The sequence below is a fragment of the Dictyostelium discoideum genome (assembly GCF_000004695.1).
Source record: "Dictyostelium discoideum AX4 chromosome 3 chromosome, whole genome shotgun sequence".
In the NCBI taxonomy this organism is placed as follows: Eukaryota; Evosea; class Eumycetozoa; order Dictyosteliales; family Dictyosteliaceae; genus Dictyostelium; species Dictyostelium discoideum.
The window spans coordinates 1,646,541-1,664,184 of NC_007089.4; the positions used below are offsets into that span (position 1 = coordinate 1,646,541).

At 24.1% G+C, this 17,644-nt stretch overlaps 8 protein-coding genes across 8 annotated transcripts; 4 read left to right on the forward strand and 4 right to left on the reverse strand.

Moving 5' to 3' along the window:
• Positions 1 to 195: 195 nt before the first annotated feature.
• On the forward strand, positions 196 to 1,506 carry DDB_G0279111 (AAA ATPase domain-containing protein; the record flags this gene model as incomplete). The annotated part of the gene is made up of 3 exons (XM_636779.1): positions 196 to 716; positions 805 to 862; positions 964 to 1,506. 3 exons carry the CDS (start codon positions 196 to 198, stop codon positions 1,504 to 1,506), a joined length of 1,122 nt encoding a protein of 373 aa, XP_641871.1.
• Positions 1,507 to 1,863: 357 nt separating this feature from the next.
• Positions 1,864 to 4,203, reverse strand: metS (methionyl-tRNA synthetase; the record flags this gene model as incomplete). The annotated part of the gene is made up of 2 exons (XM_636780.1): positions 1,864 to 3,931; positions 4,061 to 4,203. 2 exons carry the CDS (start codon positions 4,201 to 4,203, stop codon positions 1,864 to 1,866), a joined length of 2,211 nt encoding a protein of 736 aa, XP_641872.1.
• Positions 4,204 to 4,940: 737 nt separating this feature from the next.
• On the forward strand, positions 4,941 to 8,355 carry DDB_G0279115 (hypothetical protein; the record flags this gene model as incomplete). Its single annotated transcript, XM_636781.1, has 3 exons — positions 4,941 to 5,734; positions 5,849 to 7,341; positions 7,505 to 8,355. 3 exons carry the CDS (start codon positions 4,941 to 4,943, stop codon positions 8,353 to 8,355), a joined length of 3,138 nt encoding a protein of 1,045 aa, XP_641873.1.
• A 2,417-nt stretch (positions 8,356 to 10,772) lies between these two features.
• DDB_G0279117 (hypothetical protein) lies at positions 10,773 to 11,042 on the forward strand (the record flags this gene model as incomplete). Its single annotated transcript, XM_636782.1, has 2 exons — positions 10,773 to 10,785; positions 10,885 to 11,042. The coding sequence occupies 2 exons, from the start codon at positions 10,773 to 10,775 to the stop codon at positions 11,040 to 11,042; spliced, it is 171 nt and encodes a 56-aa protein (XP_641874.1).
• A 419-nt stretch (positions 11,043 to 11,461) lies between these two features.
• DDB_G0279125 (hypothetical protein) lies at positions 11,462 to 11,718 on the reverse strand (the record flags this gene model as incomplete). Its single annotated transcript, XM_636783.1, has 2 exons — positions 11,462 to 11,622; positions 11,709 to 11,718. The coding sequence occupies 2 exons, from the start codon at positions 11,716 to 11,718 to the stop codon at positions 11,462 to 11,464; spliced, it is 171 nt and encodes a 56-aa protein (XP_641875.1).
• Positions 11,719 to 12,373: 655 nt separating this feature from the next.
• DDB_G0279119 (hypothetical protein) lies at positions 12,374 to 13,012 on the reverse strand (the record flags this gene model as incomplete). The annotated part of the gene is made up of 1 exon (XM_636784.1): positions 12,374 to 13,012. The coding sequence occupies one exon, from the start codon at positions 13,010 to 13,012 to the stop codon at positions 12,374 to 12,376; it is 639 nt and encodes a 212-aa protein (XP_641876.1).
• Positions 13,013 to 13,470: 458 nt separating this feature from the next.
• DDB_G0279121 (hypothetical protein) lies at positions 13,471 to 13,929 on the forward strand (the record flags this gene model as incomplete). The annotated part of the gene is made up of 1 exon (XM_636786.1): positions 13,471 to 13,929. The coding sequence occupies one exon, from the start codon at positions 13,471 to 13,473 to the stop codon at positions 13,927 to 13,929; it is 459 nt and encodes a 152-aa protein (XP_641878.1).
• A 455-nt stretch (positions 13,930 to 14,384) lies between these two features.
• DDB_G0279127 (hypothetical protein) lies at positions 14,385 to 17,400 on the reverse strand (the record flags this gene model as incomplete). Its single annotated transcript, XM_636788.1, has 2 exons — positions 14,385 to 16,714; positions 16,873 to 17,400. Coding segments are annotated over 2 exons (2,858 nt in total), but the record flags the coding sequence as incomplete, so codon positions are not given.
• Between the last annotated feature and the right edge of the window lie 244 nt (positions 17,401 to 17,644).

Below are 17,644 nucleotides of genomic sequence, written 5' to 3' on the forward strand. Positions count from 1 at the left end.
TATAAAACATTCCTTTACCAAAATTTAATTAAATTTCCCAATTAAACTAATATTTTTCAAATATTTTCTATTTTTTTTATATTTTTTTTTATATTTTTTTTTTTTTTTTATTGTCCAAAATTTGGGGTTGTGTTTTTTTTTATTTTTTTATTTTATTATTATTTTGAATAAATTATTTTAATTTTTAAATTAATAATGACAGATATAGAAATAAAAGAAAATGAAGAAAACATAACTATAATTAATATAGGTATTGAAATTATAGTGAATGAAAGATCAAATGCATTATTCAACACATTAAAATCAAATATAGAATCATTTATAAAGCAACGACCAAATAAAGAGAATGAAATAATTCAAACACTTTATTCATTGAACAATTCATTGGAAAGAGCAGTTAAATATTTCGATTATCCTGATAAATCAATTGATTATTATAAAATTATTTTATTAGGAATATCTGATAAAAATAATAATAATAATAATAATAATAATAATAATAATAATAATAATAGTAATAATACATTTCATATTAATTATCAAAATAAGGGTATTATACCTACGATACCAATTAAATTTCAAATAAATTATCAAACATTTATATATAAATTATCAACAGAACCACCACAAAGTGAATTATCTGATGATTTAGAAACTTCACCACCCTATCAACAATTAGTTTTACCAAATAAATCAATTGAAACACTTTGGGAAAAGTATTTTTCATTCATCATCCCTAATTTTCATTTAATAAATTATTTTTACTAATTATTTATTATTATTAATAAAAAAAAAAAAAAAAAGTTTAATTTATGAAGATGGTTTAAAATCAAAATTATTATCATATATGTCAACATTAATTGTAAGAACAAATTTATATTATTATAAATTTATATTATTATAAAACTATTAAAATTTTTTTTTTTATTTTTTTATTTTTTTTTTTTATTATTATTATTTTAGTTATTTTCAAAATTTAGAATAGATTCAAATATTGTATCAAATAATAAAGTAATATTTTTATATGGACCACCAGGTACAGGTAAAACAAGTTTAGCCAAAGCATTAGCGCAAAGAATATCGATTGTATATAGGGATAGATATCAATTTTCACAATTGATTGAAATTAATACTCATAGTTTATTTAGTAAATGGTTTTCAGAGAGTGGAAAATTAGTGATGAAAATGTTTGAGAATATAAAAGAGTTATTAGAGGACCAAAATTGTTTTGTAATGATATTAATTGACGAAGTTGAAAGTTTGGCAGCAGCAAGAAGTTCAGCAATTAACAATGGTACAGAACCAAGTGACTCGATTAGAGTGGTGAATGCATTTCTAACACAATTGGATCAACTAAAACAATATTCAAATGTTTTAGTTGTTGCAACTTCAAATATAACGAAAGCGGTTGACCTCGCCTTCATTGATCGTGCCGATATTAAACAGTTTATTGGACCACCACCAATCGATGCAAGAAAAATACATCTTTCAAACTATATTCACTGAATTATCAAATAAAGGTATACTAACATTAGATTATGAAACATTGGATACTCAATTAATATCATTATCAAATTCTACTGAAAACTATAGTGGTAGAGCCATTAGAAAATTACCAACCGTAGCATTATCATCTCATATTGCCTATACTCAATTTCCAATTCATTCAAATAGATTCACTTGTATCTTATTAGATTTTATTGAAAAAAATAATTTATCAAATAATCAATTATTAAATGAATAATAAATATTTATTATTTTTTAAAAATTTATATATATATTGTTTATTTTTTATATTTTATTATTATTATTATTATTATTATTATTATTATAGTTTTATTTTTTATTTTTTTTTATTTTATTTTATCTAACTTTACCATTACCAATTTTTTCAGAAACTAAAGGTTCATTTTGATTGATAAATAATTGAGATTTATTATAACTAATAATTTTATCAATACAAGTGAGATCATAATGAAGGAATTCTTTTTGATAATCAATTGTTGGTTTTGGTTTAATTGACATACCTTTACCGGCAATTTTTGAACCAGCTTCAATTGATTGTGGATTTGATGGTACCAAGAATGATAAACTTTCTTTAGTGGCTTGACCATCATCAGCAACAAGAATCATTGCTTCAGAGAGAACACCTTTGAATTTTGAAGGTTTCAAATTTAATACTACAGCCAATTTCTTACCAATGAGTTGGGATTTTTCAAAGTTTGCTTTAATACCTGAAACTGCGGTTTTAGTTTGATCACCACCTAAACTTAATTTAATTACATATAAATTCTCTGCGGATGGATGATCATTTACCTCCAAGACTGTGGCAATTTTCATATCGATTGGGAATTCTGGTCCGATTCCAGAGAATTTTGTACGCCATTTCTTGAGGTCATCGGCTTCGATTTTCTTTACCAATGGTAAGATTTCCTTTGAAATTTCATGACCTGCTGGAATTGCATTGATGTCGAAATGGGTGGAATATTTAGTTGGTTCAACATTTAATTGTTGATGGACTTTATCGGTGAGTGATGGGATGTATGGTTCTAAGAGGGTTGATAAAAGTTTGATTAAATTGATGAGGATTGCCAAGACTTGACCACAACGTTCATTATCTTTACCACTTAAATCCCATGGTTTATTATCTTGCATATAGGTATTACCAAGTTTAGAGATTGACATGGCAATCTTTAAACCCTCCTTCAATGAGATCTCCTCTAATTTTTGGAAATATTGTACTAAATGTTCATCGACTTCTTGAACCAATTTCTTATCAACCTCATTCAATTCGCCAATCTTTGGTACGACACCATTGAATGCTGCATTGGTATTCAACATTTTCAATACACGATTAACTAAATTACCAAAATTATTCAAGAGTTCGTTATTCTTAAAGTTGAAATCGTCCCAACTGAAAATTGAATCTGATGATTCTGGACGATTATTCAAGAGATAGAATCTCCATACCTCACTTGGGATACCTGTTGCCTTTGCACCATCACCAAATACACCGGTGTTTCTTGATTTTGAGAATTTACCAGTTTCATAATTGAGGAACTCTGTGGTTGAAAGGTTATTTAAGAGTGTGTAATTATCTTTTGAACCAATTAAAGAGGCTGGGAAAATCACTGTATGGAATGGTACATTATCTTTACCCATGAATTGTACCAACTTTACATTTTCTGGATTTTTCCACCACTTCTCCCATTCATTGGTGTATTCAGCTGTGATTGAAATGTAACCAATTGGTGCGTCGAACCAAACGTAGAATACTTTATCCTTGAATTCCTCCATTGGGACTGGTGTGCCCCATTTAAGATCACGAGTGATACAACGTGGTTTCAATTCACCCTTTACCCATGTATTGGTGATGGCAATGGAATTCTCACTCCAATTGCCGCCCTTGGAATTTGTCTCTACAAATTGGTCCACTTGTTGTTGCAATTGTGGTAAGTCGATGAAAATGTGTTTGGTTGATTTTATAACTGGTGGTTTTGAACAAACTTTGCAACGTGGGTTGATCAATTCGGTTGGATTCAATAATTTGGAACAACCATCACATTGATCACCTCTTGCATCCTCAAATTTACAATGTGGACATGTTCCCTCCACAAAACGATCTGCTAAAAACATCTTACAAGTTTGTTCACAATAAAGTTGTTCAATCTCTTGAGTTAATGTATATCCGTTATCTTTAATCTTGTTGAAAATATCTTGAGCAATCTCAGTTTGACTATTGGTTGAGGTTCTTCCAAATTTATCAAATGAAATATTAAACCATTCATAAATCTCTTTATGAATTTCATGATATTTATCACAAATCTCTTTTGGTGTACATCCTTCTGATAATGCTTTTGTTTCTGTTGCTGTACCATATTCATCTGTACCACAAATATAAATACAATTATAATTTTTTAAACGACAATATCTATAAAAATAAAAAATAAAAAAAAAGTAAAATAAATAAAAAAAAAATTTTGATTTATTTTTAGAATTAATTTTGTTTATTTTTTTTTTTTTTCCCAAAAATATTTATTTTTTTAAAATTTATACTAACCTTGCATATACATCTGCACTTAATACACAACCAATAATATTACCAAGATGTGGAACATTATTTACGTATGGTAAAGCTGATGTGATTAAAATATTTCTCTCCCCATCTTTTGGAAGAGGTGGTGTGTTTGATGGTTTACTCATCTTTGTTTTTATATAAAATTTAAATAAAAAAAAAAAAAAAAAAAAAATGAAATTGAAATAAAAAAAAAGTGAAAAAATTTTGTTTTAAAAAAAAACTGAAAAAATTGGAAGAGCAAAACTACAAAATTTAATCCACAAAAAAAAAAAAAAAAAAAAGAAAATTAAATAAAATTAAATAAAAAAAAAAAAAAAAAAAAGAAATCAATTAAATATAAAAAAAAAAATATATTAAAAACTGGAATTCAATTATTTTTCCCATAATTTCACAATTAAAAAAAAAATAAAAAAAATAAAAATAAAAATAAAAAAAATATTAAAAAAACAAAAAAAACCGTGGTTTGATATTATTTTATTTTATTTTTAACTTTATTTTATTTTATTTTATTTTATATTGTTTTATTTTGCTTTATTTTATTTTTATTTTTTTATAAAATATCATCCAATTACATGATGGTGTAATATTTATTAACCACACCCCATTCCTAAAAGTCTGGTAGATTATCTGACACAATTACCATCATTTTTTAATTTTTAAATTTTTTTTTCATGTTTTTTTTTCAAAATTTCATTTTTTTTTTATTTTTTTTTTTTTTATTTTTTTTGAGTTTTTTTTTTTGAGTTTTTTAATTTTTAACAAATAACTGCATTTACATCTCAAATTATTTGTACACCAATAAAAGTTAGTGTTTTTTTTTGTGTGTGTGTGAGTGTGTGTTTTGTGGAAATATATTTAAAAAATGGATCCATCAAAAGAGGCGATTCTTTTTGAATATATACCAAAAGTATTATTTGCAAAACCTCAATTAAATGGTGAAAAACCGCAAGCAACAACAACAACAACAACAAATGGTAGTAACAATAATAACAACAACAACAACAACAACAACAACAACAACAACAACAACAACAACAACAACAACAACAACAACAACAACAACAACAACAACAACAATAATAATAATAATAATAATTCCAATGACGAAGGTGGTGTTATTATGACCATTATGTTAAATGGTGATTGTTTTTTTTATCCAACAAGTGCAGATTTATTGGACCAATTACCAGACGTTTTCATGAATAATACAAGTCAAATCAATTATACATATAATAATAGTAGTAGTAGTATGAACTCTATAAATAGTGCAGTTAGTAATAGTCTCAATAGTATTAATAGTATCAATAACAATAAAAATGGAGCAAACGCAGGAACGACAGGTGCAAAGAAGAATAATATGAAATCGAAATATAATATACCTTTACATTTATCACCAGAATATAAAGTTTATGCTTTTGATTTTAAACATTTAGATCCAAATGAACCATTTGTATATAAACCAAATACAACACATGTTTCAACTGATTCAAAGAAAACTAATAACAATAATAACAATAATAATAATAATAATAATAACCAACAAGATTTTTTTATACCAATTAGATTTAGAAAACCAAGAAAATTATTAGTTAGTCATGATAAAAAATTATTAATGATTATTGGTGCAACTATTAAAGGTGTTAGTAGTTTAACAATGTAAGTATTTATATATATATATATATAAATATTTATAAAAGAAATTTCTTTTAAAAATTAACTTTTTTTTTTTTTTTTTTTTTTTTTTTTTTTTTATTATTTTTATAAAAATAGTTATAAAATTTTAAAAGAAGGACCAAATTATTTTCAATTATTATTTTATGATACAAGTTTTACATATTTAGATGCATGTTTTACATCAGATTCAACAGCAATGACATCAATTTTAGCGAGATATCCAAATTTTATATTCATATTACAGATTCCAGGTATTCAAAGTAAACCTAGTGTTTGTAATTCACATCCAAATGATCCAGTTGTCAAGGATACAGAAAAGGATTCAAGATTAATTGATACAATCGATTATCAAGAGAAGAGGGTAATATTTGAACCAAGAAAAATTGGACCACTTGCAATTGTTGGTCCAGTTAAGAATTGTTTAGGTCAACCTTATCATATGACACATATAGCTTCAAATCCAAATTTGTTTCCTGATAAAGTTAAAGCATTTGAATTTATTACTTGGAATGATGATAATATAGGTGAATGTTGTTTTTGGAATATTTTTAAAGATCAACAATCATCTCATGGTATTAGTAGTGGTGGTAGTGGTAGTGGTGGTAGCAATAAACATGGTGGTAGTGGTGGTGGTAGTAGTGGTGGTGGTGGTGGTGGTGGTGCTAATAATCATCAATCACCATTAAGAAATATTCCGTCATTAAAATTTGAGTGGATGACAAAATTTGTAGGATCAATTGTACCAGATAGAGCATGGATAGAAAAAGAATCATCACCAAAGACTCAAATCATTGATATGATTTTCTCACCACATGGTGATTTAATAATGACTGTTGTCAAAAAAGAAAACCATGATCATAAAAATAAATCATCAAATGGTATTGGATTTCAATGTATTCCATCGACTTTGGAATTATTGAATTTTAATAGTCCTACTGATAACAGCAACAGCAGTAATACATCATTATCAAGTAATAATAATAATAATAATAACAATAATAACAATAATAATAATAATAATAATAATAATAATAATAATAATAATAATAATAATAATACTAGTAATTATAATCAATATAATTTTAATAATAAAATTAATAGTTATAAGATTGGTAATCAAAATAACCCAATATTAAGTAAAGGTATGATTGGTGGTGATTTAACGAGTTCATGGTTTCAAATATCGGAATCATTCGATAAGAGTATAATTTTATCAAGTAAATGGACAGATTCATTATTTTTTGGTGGATCATCTCAATTATTACCAAGTGTATTGGTAAAGGATAAAGGTGTCTATGAATTAGTTTCAAATAACTATTGTGCTCAATTTACAAATGCTTCAGAGGAATTTATGAAAACTTGTGTAAACTTTATTCAATTAGGTAAATATCATAGATTATGGATATCATGTTATGGTACTCTCTACTCTATTACAATGACTCCAAAGAATGAAAAATTCATTGAATGGATTCCCACTGTCTTTGAAACTCTACCTCAAAATTCAACTGCTCGTTCAAATAATTTATCTCATTCAAAATATTTTAAAGTTTCTCAAATGATTGGTTATTCTTTAATTGATTTTTCAAAAGGTAAATTATTATTATTATTATTATTATTATTATTATTATTATTATTATTATTATTATTATTATTTTTATCTTATATATATTTATATATTAACTTTTTCTTGTTATCATATTATAATTTGGATAAAAAAAAATATATATATACATATATTATTATTATTATTAGAATTTAAACCAGAAATAAGTACAAAACATTTAAATAAAAAGAAATTGGAAGATTTATTAGCAACAATTCAATCTACAGGATCAATTGCAGAGAGATCAGGAAAAGGTGACGCTGAAATTTATGCTTGCTTACATTTATATAGATGTTGGAGTTGTAAACAGACCTTAATGAAACCTTTAATTTGTGGTTATTGTAAAACTGTTGCTTATTGTTCAAAAGATTGTCAAAAAGATCATTGGCCAATTCATAAACCATCTTGCACCCCTCCTATCTTACCATTATTAGTTCATCAACATAATCAACAGCAACAACATCAACAACAACAAATTCAACAATTACAACAACAAATTCAACAACAACATCAACAAATTCAACAACAACATCAACAAATACAACAAACTAGAGAAAAGGAAAGACAACAACAACAACAACAACAACAACAGCAGCAGCAGCAGCAACAACAACAACAAAAACAACAACAACAACAGCAACAACCACCACAAAAACAACCACAACAACAACAAAAACAACAAAAAAAATCAGAGGAATCATTAGAAGAACAATCAGAAGATCAATCAGAGGATCAATCTGAAGAACAATCAGACCAATCTGATGATCAATCATATTACCAATCTGATGCTGGTGAAGTACCATTACGAGTACGACGACCATTGGCCCTAAAACAGGTTCATGGAAAGTACCAACAAGCACACCTACAACAAATGTTGAAAGCAGGATTACTTTCAAATAAGGTGAGTGGGTTGGAAGGTACTAACTCTGTTGGAAAAGAAGAAGGTAGTAATAATATTACATTTACAAGACATATTACAGGAAAAGTAACTCAGAATTAAAACAAAAAAAACCAAAAAAAAAAAAAAAAAACAAAAAAAAAAAAAAAAAGAAAAAACATAAACAAAGATTTAAAAAATAAAATAATTATACATTTATTTATTTTATAAAATATAATTATATATATTGCATAATTTTATCAATTTATTATTATTGTGTTGTTTGTTGTTTATTGTTGGTTGTTGTTTACCTTTTCAAGAAATTGTCTGGGCCAAATATATAATAAATAAAAAAAAAAGATTAAATAAAATTAAAATATTTTATTATTATTTTTGTCTTTAGCATATTTTTTTTATATTATTTTTGTTTGAGGAGGGTACTCCACTTTAAATAAAAAATCCAAAACTATTTCAAATTGGACCCTACCATCAATGGAAATGATCCTAATCAACAATATAAATAATAATAAAATTTTTCTTTTTTTTTTTGTTTAGTAATAATAAAATAAAGAGTTTTTTTTTTATATTCTATAAATTAAATTTTTATTTTTCAAAAACACATTATTTTAAAGAATTTAATAAAATTTAAACTTTCAATAAAACGTTCTAAAGATTTTAAAATTTCATTTATAAATAAAATTTTTAATATTTCGGACAAAATTTACTATTATATATTAAAATTTTAAAATCAAAATTAAAATATGATGGTGTTAAATGTAAAGAAGATGGTAATGTGATTGTAGTTGTTGCAGTTTTAGTTAATGGTGTAATTTTAATTTTATATTTAAAAATTGTTGTTTTTAATTCTTAAACCTAATCGATATACTGGAAAACCAGTATTTCCTATGGTTATCATTTATCTCTATATATTTTTTTTGAAAGTAAAAAAAAAAAAAAAAAAAAAAAACAGATAAATAATTTAATAACAAAAACGAATAAAAAATAATAAAAACAGATAAAGATTTTTTTAATTTAAATCCATTTAAATTTATTTTTATTAAGTGTTAAATAACACACCAGAATTAATTTAAATTTTTTCTATTTATTTTTTTTTTTTAATTATACAGTAATAAATATTATTTCCCAAATAAACCCTTAATTTTATAATTATTATTATTATTATTAATATTATTATTATTTAATTTATTTTTATTATTATTTAATATTATTATTATTTTATTTTTTTTTTTAAAAAAATATATTTTGAATAATAAAATAAATTATAAAATTTAAAAATAAAGCTTATTCAAAAATATTTCTGTTTTAAAAAATAAAATTTTAAATCAAATAATCAAAAGTCTTTGTTGTCTTTTGTTTTTATGGTCCAAGTAATTCTTATGAAGGAAGGGTTTAGTGTAGAGAAACTGTATAAAAAAATTAAAAAAAAATTATTATTTTAAAATGGGGGGTAGTTGATAAAAATGATTATTAATTTTTTTTTTTTTTTTTTCTAAACAATTTTATTTATTTTATTTTTTATTTTATTTTTAAATTGTTATTTAATTCAATTATTTTTGTTGTTTCAATATATGTAGAAATTAATAATCATTGGTTTTTGGAAATTTTAACTATAGTTTCAAAGTTGGTTGTAAAAACATTAGGTAGAAGTTTTTAATAGATTCACAAAAGATAAAAACTTCATTTAGGGGGTAACAAGTATAAAAGAAAAAGAGTTTGGCAGGTTTAATTAATGTAATCTTTTTTAAGGTTCCAACACCCTAATCAATAAAAAAACAAAAAAAATTCATATATCCAAACATACACACACTCACACATTCACATTTTACCAAGATATATGATTATATGAAGTGTGGTTTAAAGTTTAAAAAAAAAAAAAAAAAAAAAAAAGAAAATTGTACAAATCAACACTAACAAACACACATTACCACAAAATCTTTTGTTAATCTCTAAGATATTTTTAAATAATTTAAAAATTTAACCCACTAAACATAGTTTTTTAAACAAAAATTTAAAAAAAAACACAAAATTCACTATGAATAAATAGCAATATATCTCATTACTTGAATCATTTTTTAAATTTTAATCTATTTTTATAAAAACACCATATAATTATCTAGATTTGGTATTGTTAAAAAACACATAACTGACCACAAATGTTAAGAATCAAAAAAAAAATTAATAAACAAACCAAATTTAACAATTTTTTTATTTTAATAAAATAAAATAAAATAAAATATTAAACTATTTAAATCATTGATCTTTTTATTTTTTTTATTATTCCCATCAAAATATTTAAAACTACAAAACAAAATAAAATAAAAAATAATAAATCAAATATAATATAATAAAATAAAAATAAAAAAAATAATTCAAAATTAAATAAATAATTAAATAAATAAATAATTAGATAAAAAAAATAAAAAAAAAAAAAAACAAAATTTTTTTTTTTTAATAATAAAAAGTTAACAGGAAAAAGTATATTTAAATAAACAAAAAAAAAAAAAATTATTTTAAAAAAAATGTCTTTATTAAGTAAGTATTTTTAAATAAATCACATGTGTATTAATAAATTATTTTTTTTTAATTAAAAAAATTTAAAAATCTAATAATTTTTTTTTTTGTTAAAAATAGAATCAATCACTTCATTAAATTCAATTTCAAAAAAATCAAATTCCAATAATATAGTAAATAATAACAATAAATTTTTACACAATTATTCAGAATCATCAACATCATGGTGTTTAATATTCCAATACACAGGAAAAAAGACTTTCCTTGCATGTATTTGAAATAATAATAAGAATTTTAATAATAATAGTAATGATAATAATAATAGTATAAAAATATAGAAAAATAATTTTGAAATCAATATAATTTTAAAAAAATTTGACCGATATTGTATCACCAATGATAGTAATTAATATATATTTAATAATTTTAAAAATAAAAATTTAATTTTTTATAAAAACTTTTTTTTTTTTTTTTTTTAATTAAAAAAAACTATTAGATAATTTTAATTCTTTTTCTACTATTTTATATCCCATTATAACCAACCAGTAAATTTTAAGGAGTAGAAAAATGTTAATAAAAACAAAAAATATTTTAAAAATTAATTTATTGGAGAAAATAAAATTTTTTAAAGGAATAATGGTAATGATAATTTTATTAATAATGTTAATTCATCCTCTTTCTGGGATTTTAATCTTTTTTAAAGACCAGCTTTTCCCAATGCAGTTGCAACATTAAGGAGTAAATTGCTTACAAGACCTTCTGAAATTTTATTTTGAGTGAATTGAGTTGTGGTGTCAGATTTGTTGACATCATTTGATTTGTTTAAGTTGTTAACTTTTGAAATTGAGGAGATTGAAGCTATTAATTATTAAAAAAAATTAGAATTAATAAAAATATACATATTTTTTTTTTTGAAACTCTAATTTCATTTTATTAATAATTACTATAGAGCATTTTAAAATATTGATTTGTTTTAATAGGTTGATTTAATGGATATGATAATGTTTAAATTTACTCAAATTTATATTAAAAAATTTAGATATTAAAAAAAAGAATTTAAAATTTAAAAATATTAAATATCAAAAAATAAAAATTAATTGAAAACATTGATTTACAAATATTATCCTTAATATTTGTAAATTAATTAATTACCACTAAGAAATGGTTTTGATATATTTATGCATATTAAATTGTTGCTTTTGTTTAGATTAATACTAAATAACAATTTAAAAATAAAAATAAATTAAATTTGTAATTTAAATTTTTTACCACCAAATTAAGTGGGGTATCTCATTTTCTATACTTCTATTTAAAATTTATATTTAATCAATATCATTTTCAGTATCAAACCAATTGGGGGATATTAAAAACCAATTGATATTTTAATTTCCCCCAATATCTAATCTTATTTAATGTATTATTTATAAATATAAACTATGGAGATATGTTTTTTATTTAAATTAATATATTTTATTTATTTATGATAATATAAAAAAGAGAATAATAAAGAAACACTGTAGAAAAGATTAATGATTTTATATTTTCAAACATTTTTTTTTATTTATTTTTTTTTTAAAAAAAAAAAAAAGAGAGTTTTTGTTAAAACGTTTTAGATTATTAATTGTAAAAATAAAAGAACTGTTGAAAAAATTAAAACTCCATTGACTAGTGGTGTTGAAGCAGTTGATTTTTGATACTCTATATTTTTATCGTCATCATAATCAGTGACATACATTTTAAGTGTGCCATCAGATTGTATAACAAGTTGTTCAGAAGATGTTAATACAATACTTTCAGGTTCTTGGTTAGCTTGGTTTACTGGGACATGCTCGTAGCATTTTGAAACATCAGAGGTACCTTGAATTGAGATAATGTAATCACCACCCAAGAGGTAATTGTTCATTTTGATTGAAAAAGACAAGTCACGAGGGATACACATTGAGTATTCCAATGGAGTGGTAGTATATGTCATGTTTGTTTTATCACTAAAAGTACTGGAAAAGATTAAAGATTCTGGTGCTCCATCAGATGTGATACGAAGCTGCACTGAAACAGAATCATATTCATCTTTTGTTAGTAAAAATTTTGATACCTGGTGATTTGGAACATTAAATTTTTCATTAATTACTGGCCCACTGGCGATAACAAAAAACTGACCATTATCATACTTTTTCAAGGTATATGATTGTACAGAAAAAATTAAAATATTAATTATTACTATTAAAAACAATAAATTTAACACATGCATCTTGATATTTTAGTTTTAAACTATTAAATATAATAAAAAGAAAATATAAATTAAAAATAAAAACAATTTATAGTGAAAAACTCGTTTCAAAAAAAAAACAAACAATATATTTTTTTCATTGTATTTTTTATTTATTAATTTCAATTTACAAAATTGGGGTTGTTTTATATCAATTTACAAAATTGATTTGCACAACAAAAAAATTTTTTCTTTTTATTTTTATTTTTATTTTTATTTTTATTTTTATTTTTATTTTTTTACTTAAAATAATAAGTGTTGCTATAAATAATACACACAAACACACAAATTAAAAAATAAATATATTTTTTTAATTTTTCTTTTATTTATTTATTTTTTAATTTGTGTGTTTTTTTAATTCATTTTTTTTTTTAGATCATTTTTTTTTAGATCATTTTTTTTTAATTCATTTTTTTTATTTATAACATATAATTTTAAAAATGACAAGTAAATATAGGTGCCAGCATGATAAATTTTCGTTAAAACAATTAAAAAAAAGAGGATTCAGTCTTTACCTTGATGAATTATTTGACAAAGATGAGTTTCCAAATATTGGCTACTGTACCGAGGAATGTAAAGAAAAAATGAAAGAGATTTATAGGATAACCTTTGAACAATATCTCGAAATAATAAATAAATATTACAATGATAGCAGAATTTTTGATTATAACTTAGAAAACAACCCTGAAGAATGTGATCTTTGGATGTATCGAGAATTTTTAAGTGCTCGACCCCCCCTCTCACCTCAAGATGAATATGCTAGAATGGCAATAAAAGCAATGAAAGTTGGTATTCAAGATGGAAAGCCTGTTAGATTATGTGAATTGCAGCCTGGTGTACAATGTGATTTCGATGCAACAAACCTACCTGGCTCTGAAGAAGATGAAAGAGAAAAATAAAATTAAACAATAAGTGTTAAATAAAAAGAACTGTTTTTTGAAAAAAAAATTCCCATATAAATAAACAAAGAAACCTCTCTTTATTTTTGGTGTGTTTTTCGTTGAAAATTAAACGATATTTATCTGAAAAATCTGAGGATGCCATCTCAACTGATTTTTTAATTTTAATTTTTAATTTTAATTTTTTTTTTTTAATTTTTTTATTTTTTTTTAATTTTTTTTAAGAACTGAGATATTTTTTGATATAAAAACCAAAATTGTCAAAATCGAAATTGGTTTTTTTTTTTTTTTTTTTTTTGATATAAATAAACTATTGTAGTATACAATTAGTATGTTATTTTTATTTATTTATTTAAGGTTTTTTAGTTTTTGTGAATTTAAAATGGTATGTTATTTTAGATTAGGTAATTAATAATTAATTGGTGGTGTAATTGTTGGAATTGGTTCATTTGTGTTTATGCTCCATTCTTTTTTAAATTTTTTGATGGTTTCGGACCATTGGGTTTCTTTTTGAGTTTTTGTGAGGTTGTTTTTAATTGAGTATTGGTTAAAGTTGATAATGTTCTTGAATATTCCAATCTTATTAGCCTGTGCCATTTTGATTTTAATATATCATAATCTAGTGTTGTGTTGTTTATTTGGTTGTTCCAATTTTCAATTGATTGAGTTATATTGATGTCAAATAATGATTTGCATAACCATATCCATATTTGGTGAATAACTAATGAGATTATGTTCCAATATGCATGTGTTCTGACTAGATCAAGATTTGTGTTTATATAATTCCAGTTGAACTTGTATTTTTTATATTGTGCGTTTTCTGCAAAATGAAAATTAATATTGATAGTTGGATCTGGTTTAAATGCTTTGTTGTTTGTTTGTGGTTTATAAATGAGTGTGTATAATTTTGTTGTTTGGTTTTTTGTTAGTGACCAGTTTTTGTTTCCATTGCAATTTTTATATATAAAATATTTTAATTTGTCGTAGTTTATGAAGTTGATTGTGTGCTGACAATTGAAAAACAAATGACCATAGGGATCATTATTCATTTCATTGTTGCAAATGGGGCAAACTTTGTTGTGTAGATGATTAATCGGAAGACATCTAGCATGGAATCTTTGCATTGTATCACGGCCTTTTGGATCTTTTAATTTTTGAATTTTGACAAATAGTTGGTCGTATGTGTATTTCCATAATAGTTGTATTGATTGTTGGTGCGAAGTAAGAAGTAGATCTGAATATTTCTTGCCAATATAGTCTTTTGATTTACATTGGTGATTGTTGAGTATTGTCGAGTAGATTTCTTTGAGTGTTGGTGGTAGTGAAATATTATTTGTGTTTAATGTTTGAGAGGTTTGATTTTTTATTAATATTGGTTGTAGGATTTGAACTTTATCTTTTAGATGTCCAATTTGAGTTGCATAGTTTTCCCATTCTTTTTTGATTTTTATAAGGTATGGAGAAGAGATTGATTTGTTGATGATTTGATCCATCCAACTTATCATGTATAGTGAATTGTTTGCAGATTTATGCATTTGTAAAAATCTGTTGTATATCCAAATCTTTTGAGCAACTTGTCGTAATTGTATATTCCACATACCCCAACCACCTTCTTTTAATGGTTTTAACGATCTATCATAACACATCAAAGGTATTTTTGCACGTGATTGGATGGTTGATGTGTTTTTTTCAATGGAATTGGTATCGAGAGTTGGTGATTCAGAATTTGCGGGAGAATTCATAAACCATGAGATTAATTTATTAATTTGAATTTCTTCATCTTTTGTAAATTCTTCAAGGAATGATAAATATGTTATTGGTGATAGTGAGTAGGTGTTTATGATGGTTGTTTTTGTTTTTAATGTTGTTCCACTAGTTTTCCATAGTACTAATGATTTAATCAGTGTTTTCATTGTTTCTGGTAATTTCCTATGTAAACCATTATGATTAAAGAAATAGCCAAGGACTCTTTCTGATTGATCTTTTTTGGTTATTGGTATTCTTTTTGATTGTGGAATGTTGTTTATTATGTGTTTATCAGTGATTTTGTGGGGGTTGATTTCTATTATTGCACTTTTGTCAAAATTTAATGATGATGATGTTGAAGCGCAGAAATTATCGAAATGTTTGATTGATTGTTGTTGTTGTTCGTAGTTGATGTTGTAGGTTGTAGAGTCGTCTGCAAATTGGGTAAATTTGATTTTAATTTGTGGATTGGGTGAAATTGGTAATCCAATTATTGTATTGTCTGCATTTATTGTTCTTGCTAATATTTCAATTACAATTACAAATAAAGTGGCTGAGATTGGGTCACCTTGTTTTACACCTCTTTTAATATCGAATTTTCTGGTCGTTTTACCATTAATTAAAATTTTTGCTTGTGAGTCAGATAATAGCTTGTGGATTAAATTTATTAATTTTATTGGTATACCAATATGAATTAATGTTCTTTTAATACTATCGTGAGAGATAGAATCAAATGCTTTAAATAAGTCAAATAGTGTGATGATACCAGGGAGGTTTTTAGATTTGAGGTAGTTGATTAATTCATTGATGTTGATGATGTTGTCTATGATGAATCTGTGGGGTACGAAACCAGTTTGGTTGTTGTTGATGAAAGGAAGTATTCTCAGAAGACGTGTATTGATTACTTTTGAGAGGATCTTGTAATCAGTGTTTAGAAGTGTAATGGGAAGACGATTTGATATGAGTAAGGGGTTGCCTTTCTTGTATATTGTGTGTATAAGACCTTCGGTGAATTCTGTTGTGATGTGGTGAGGATTTTCTAGTATATCGTTGAATAATGTAGTGAGAATTGGTTTAACTTGGTTTAAATGATTAATGTAGAATGCATTTGTAATGCCATCTGGACCGGTGATTTGTTGGGGTTACAGGTTTTAATTGCAGCTTCAACTTCATCTTGTATAAATGGTGAGTCTAAACCATTCCAATTTTCATTTTTTATGATGGGCCATGTGTTTAGCATGAGCTGGTGAGTAATTGGACAACATATTTGTAAGCTATACAGATTTGTGTAGAATTCAACAAACGCATTTTCAATTTGGTCGGGGTCGGATGTAATGATGTTACCATATTGGATTGATTCAATTTTTGCATCTTTTGATCTTTTGTTTAGTATTGCTGATAGATACTTACTAGGTATTTCTCCATTTATATGTTTTTTTAATATGTTTGTGTGGTTTTGATGTAATTTGTTTTTGTTACATATAATATTGTATTCAGCAATGCATTGTTCTTCAAGATGTTTGAATTTTGCTGCTTTTTCTAATAGAATTTGTTTTGCACGTTGAGTTTGTTTGTCTTTATTATATTGATAGTTTTTTAGAGTTTTAATAATTTTTGATTTTACTTTTGACCAATTTGTAAATTGATTGATTGATGTGTTATTGTGATTAATTATTAAATGATTGATAATATTGATTGCTTCATGGTCATTTGCAGTACCAGGTGATAATATCCATCTTTTCTTATGTTTATTTATTTGAAAAGGTGAAGAAATTGTTGTTGATACTGGATTATGATCTGATAATGAAGATGGAATTTGGTGGACTTGTGTATATATATTTTCAGGGTCTATTCTATTGTATTGAGTATATATTCTATCTAATCTGTTGCCATGTGTATGAGTTGGAGTGTTTTTAAATTCACCTTGATCAATTAGATGGTGTTGGTATGTGTAGGATTGGATAATATC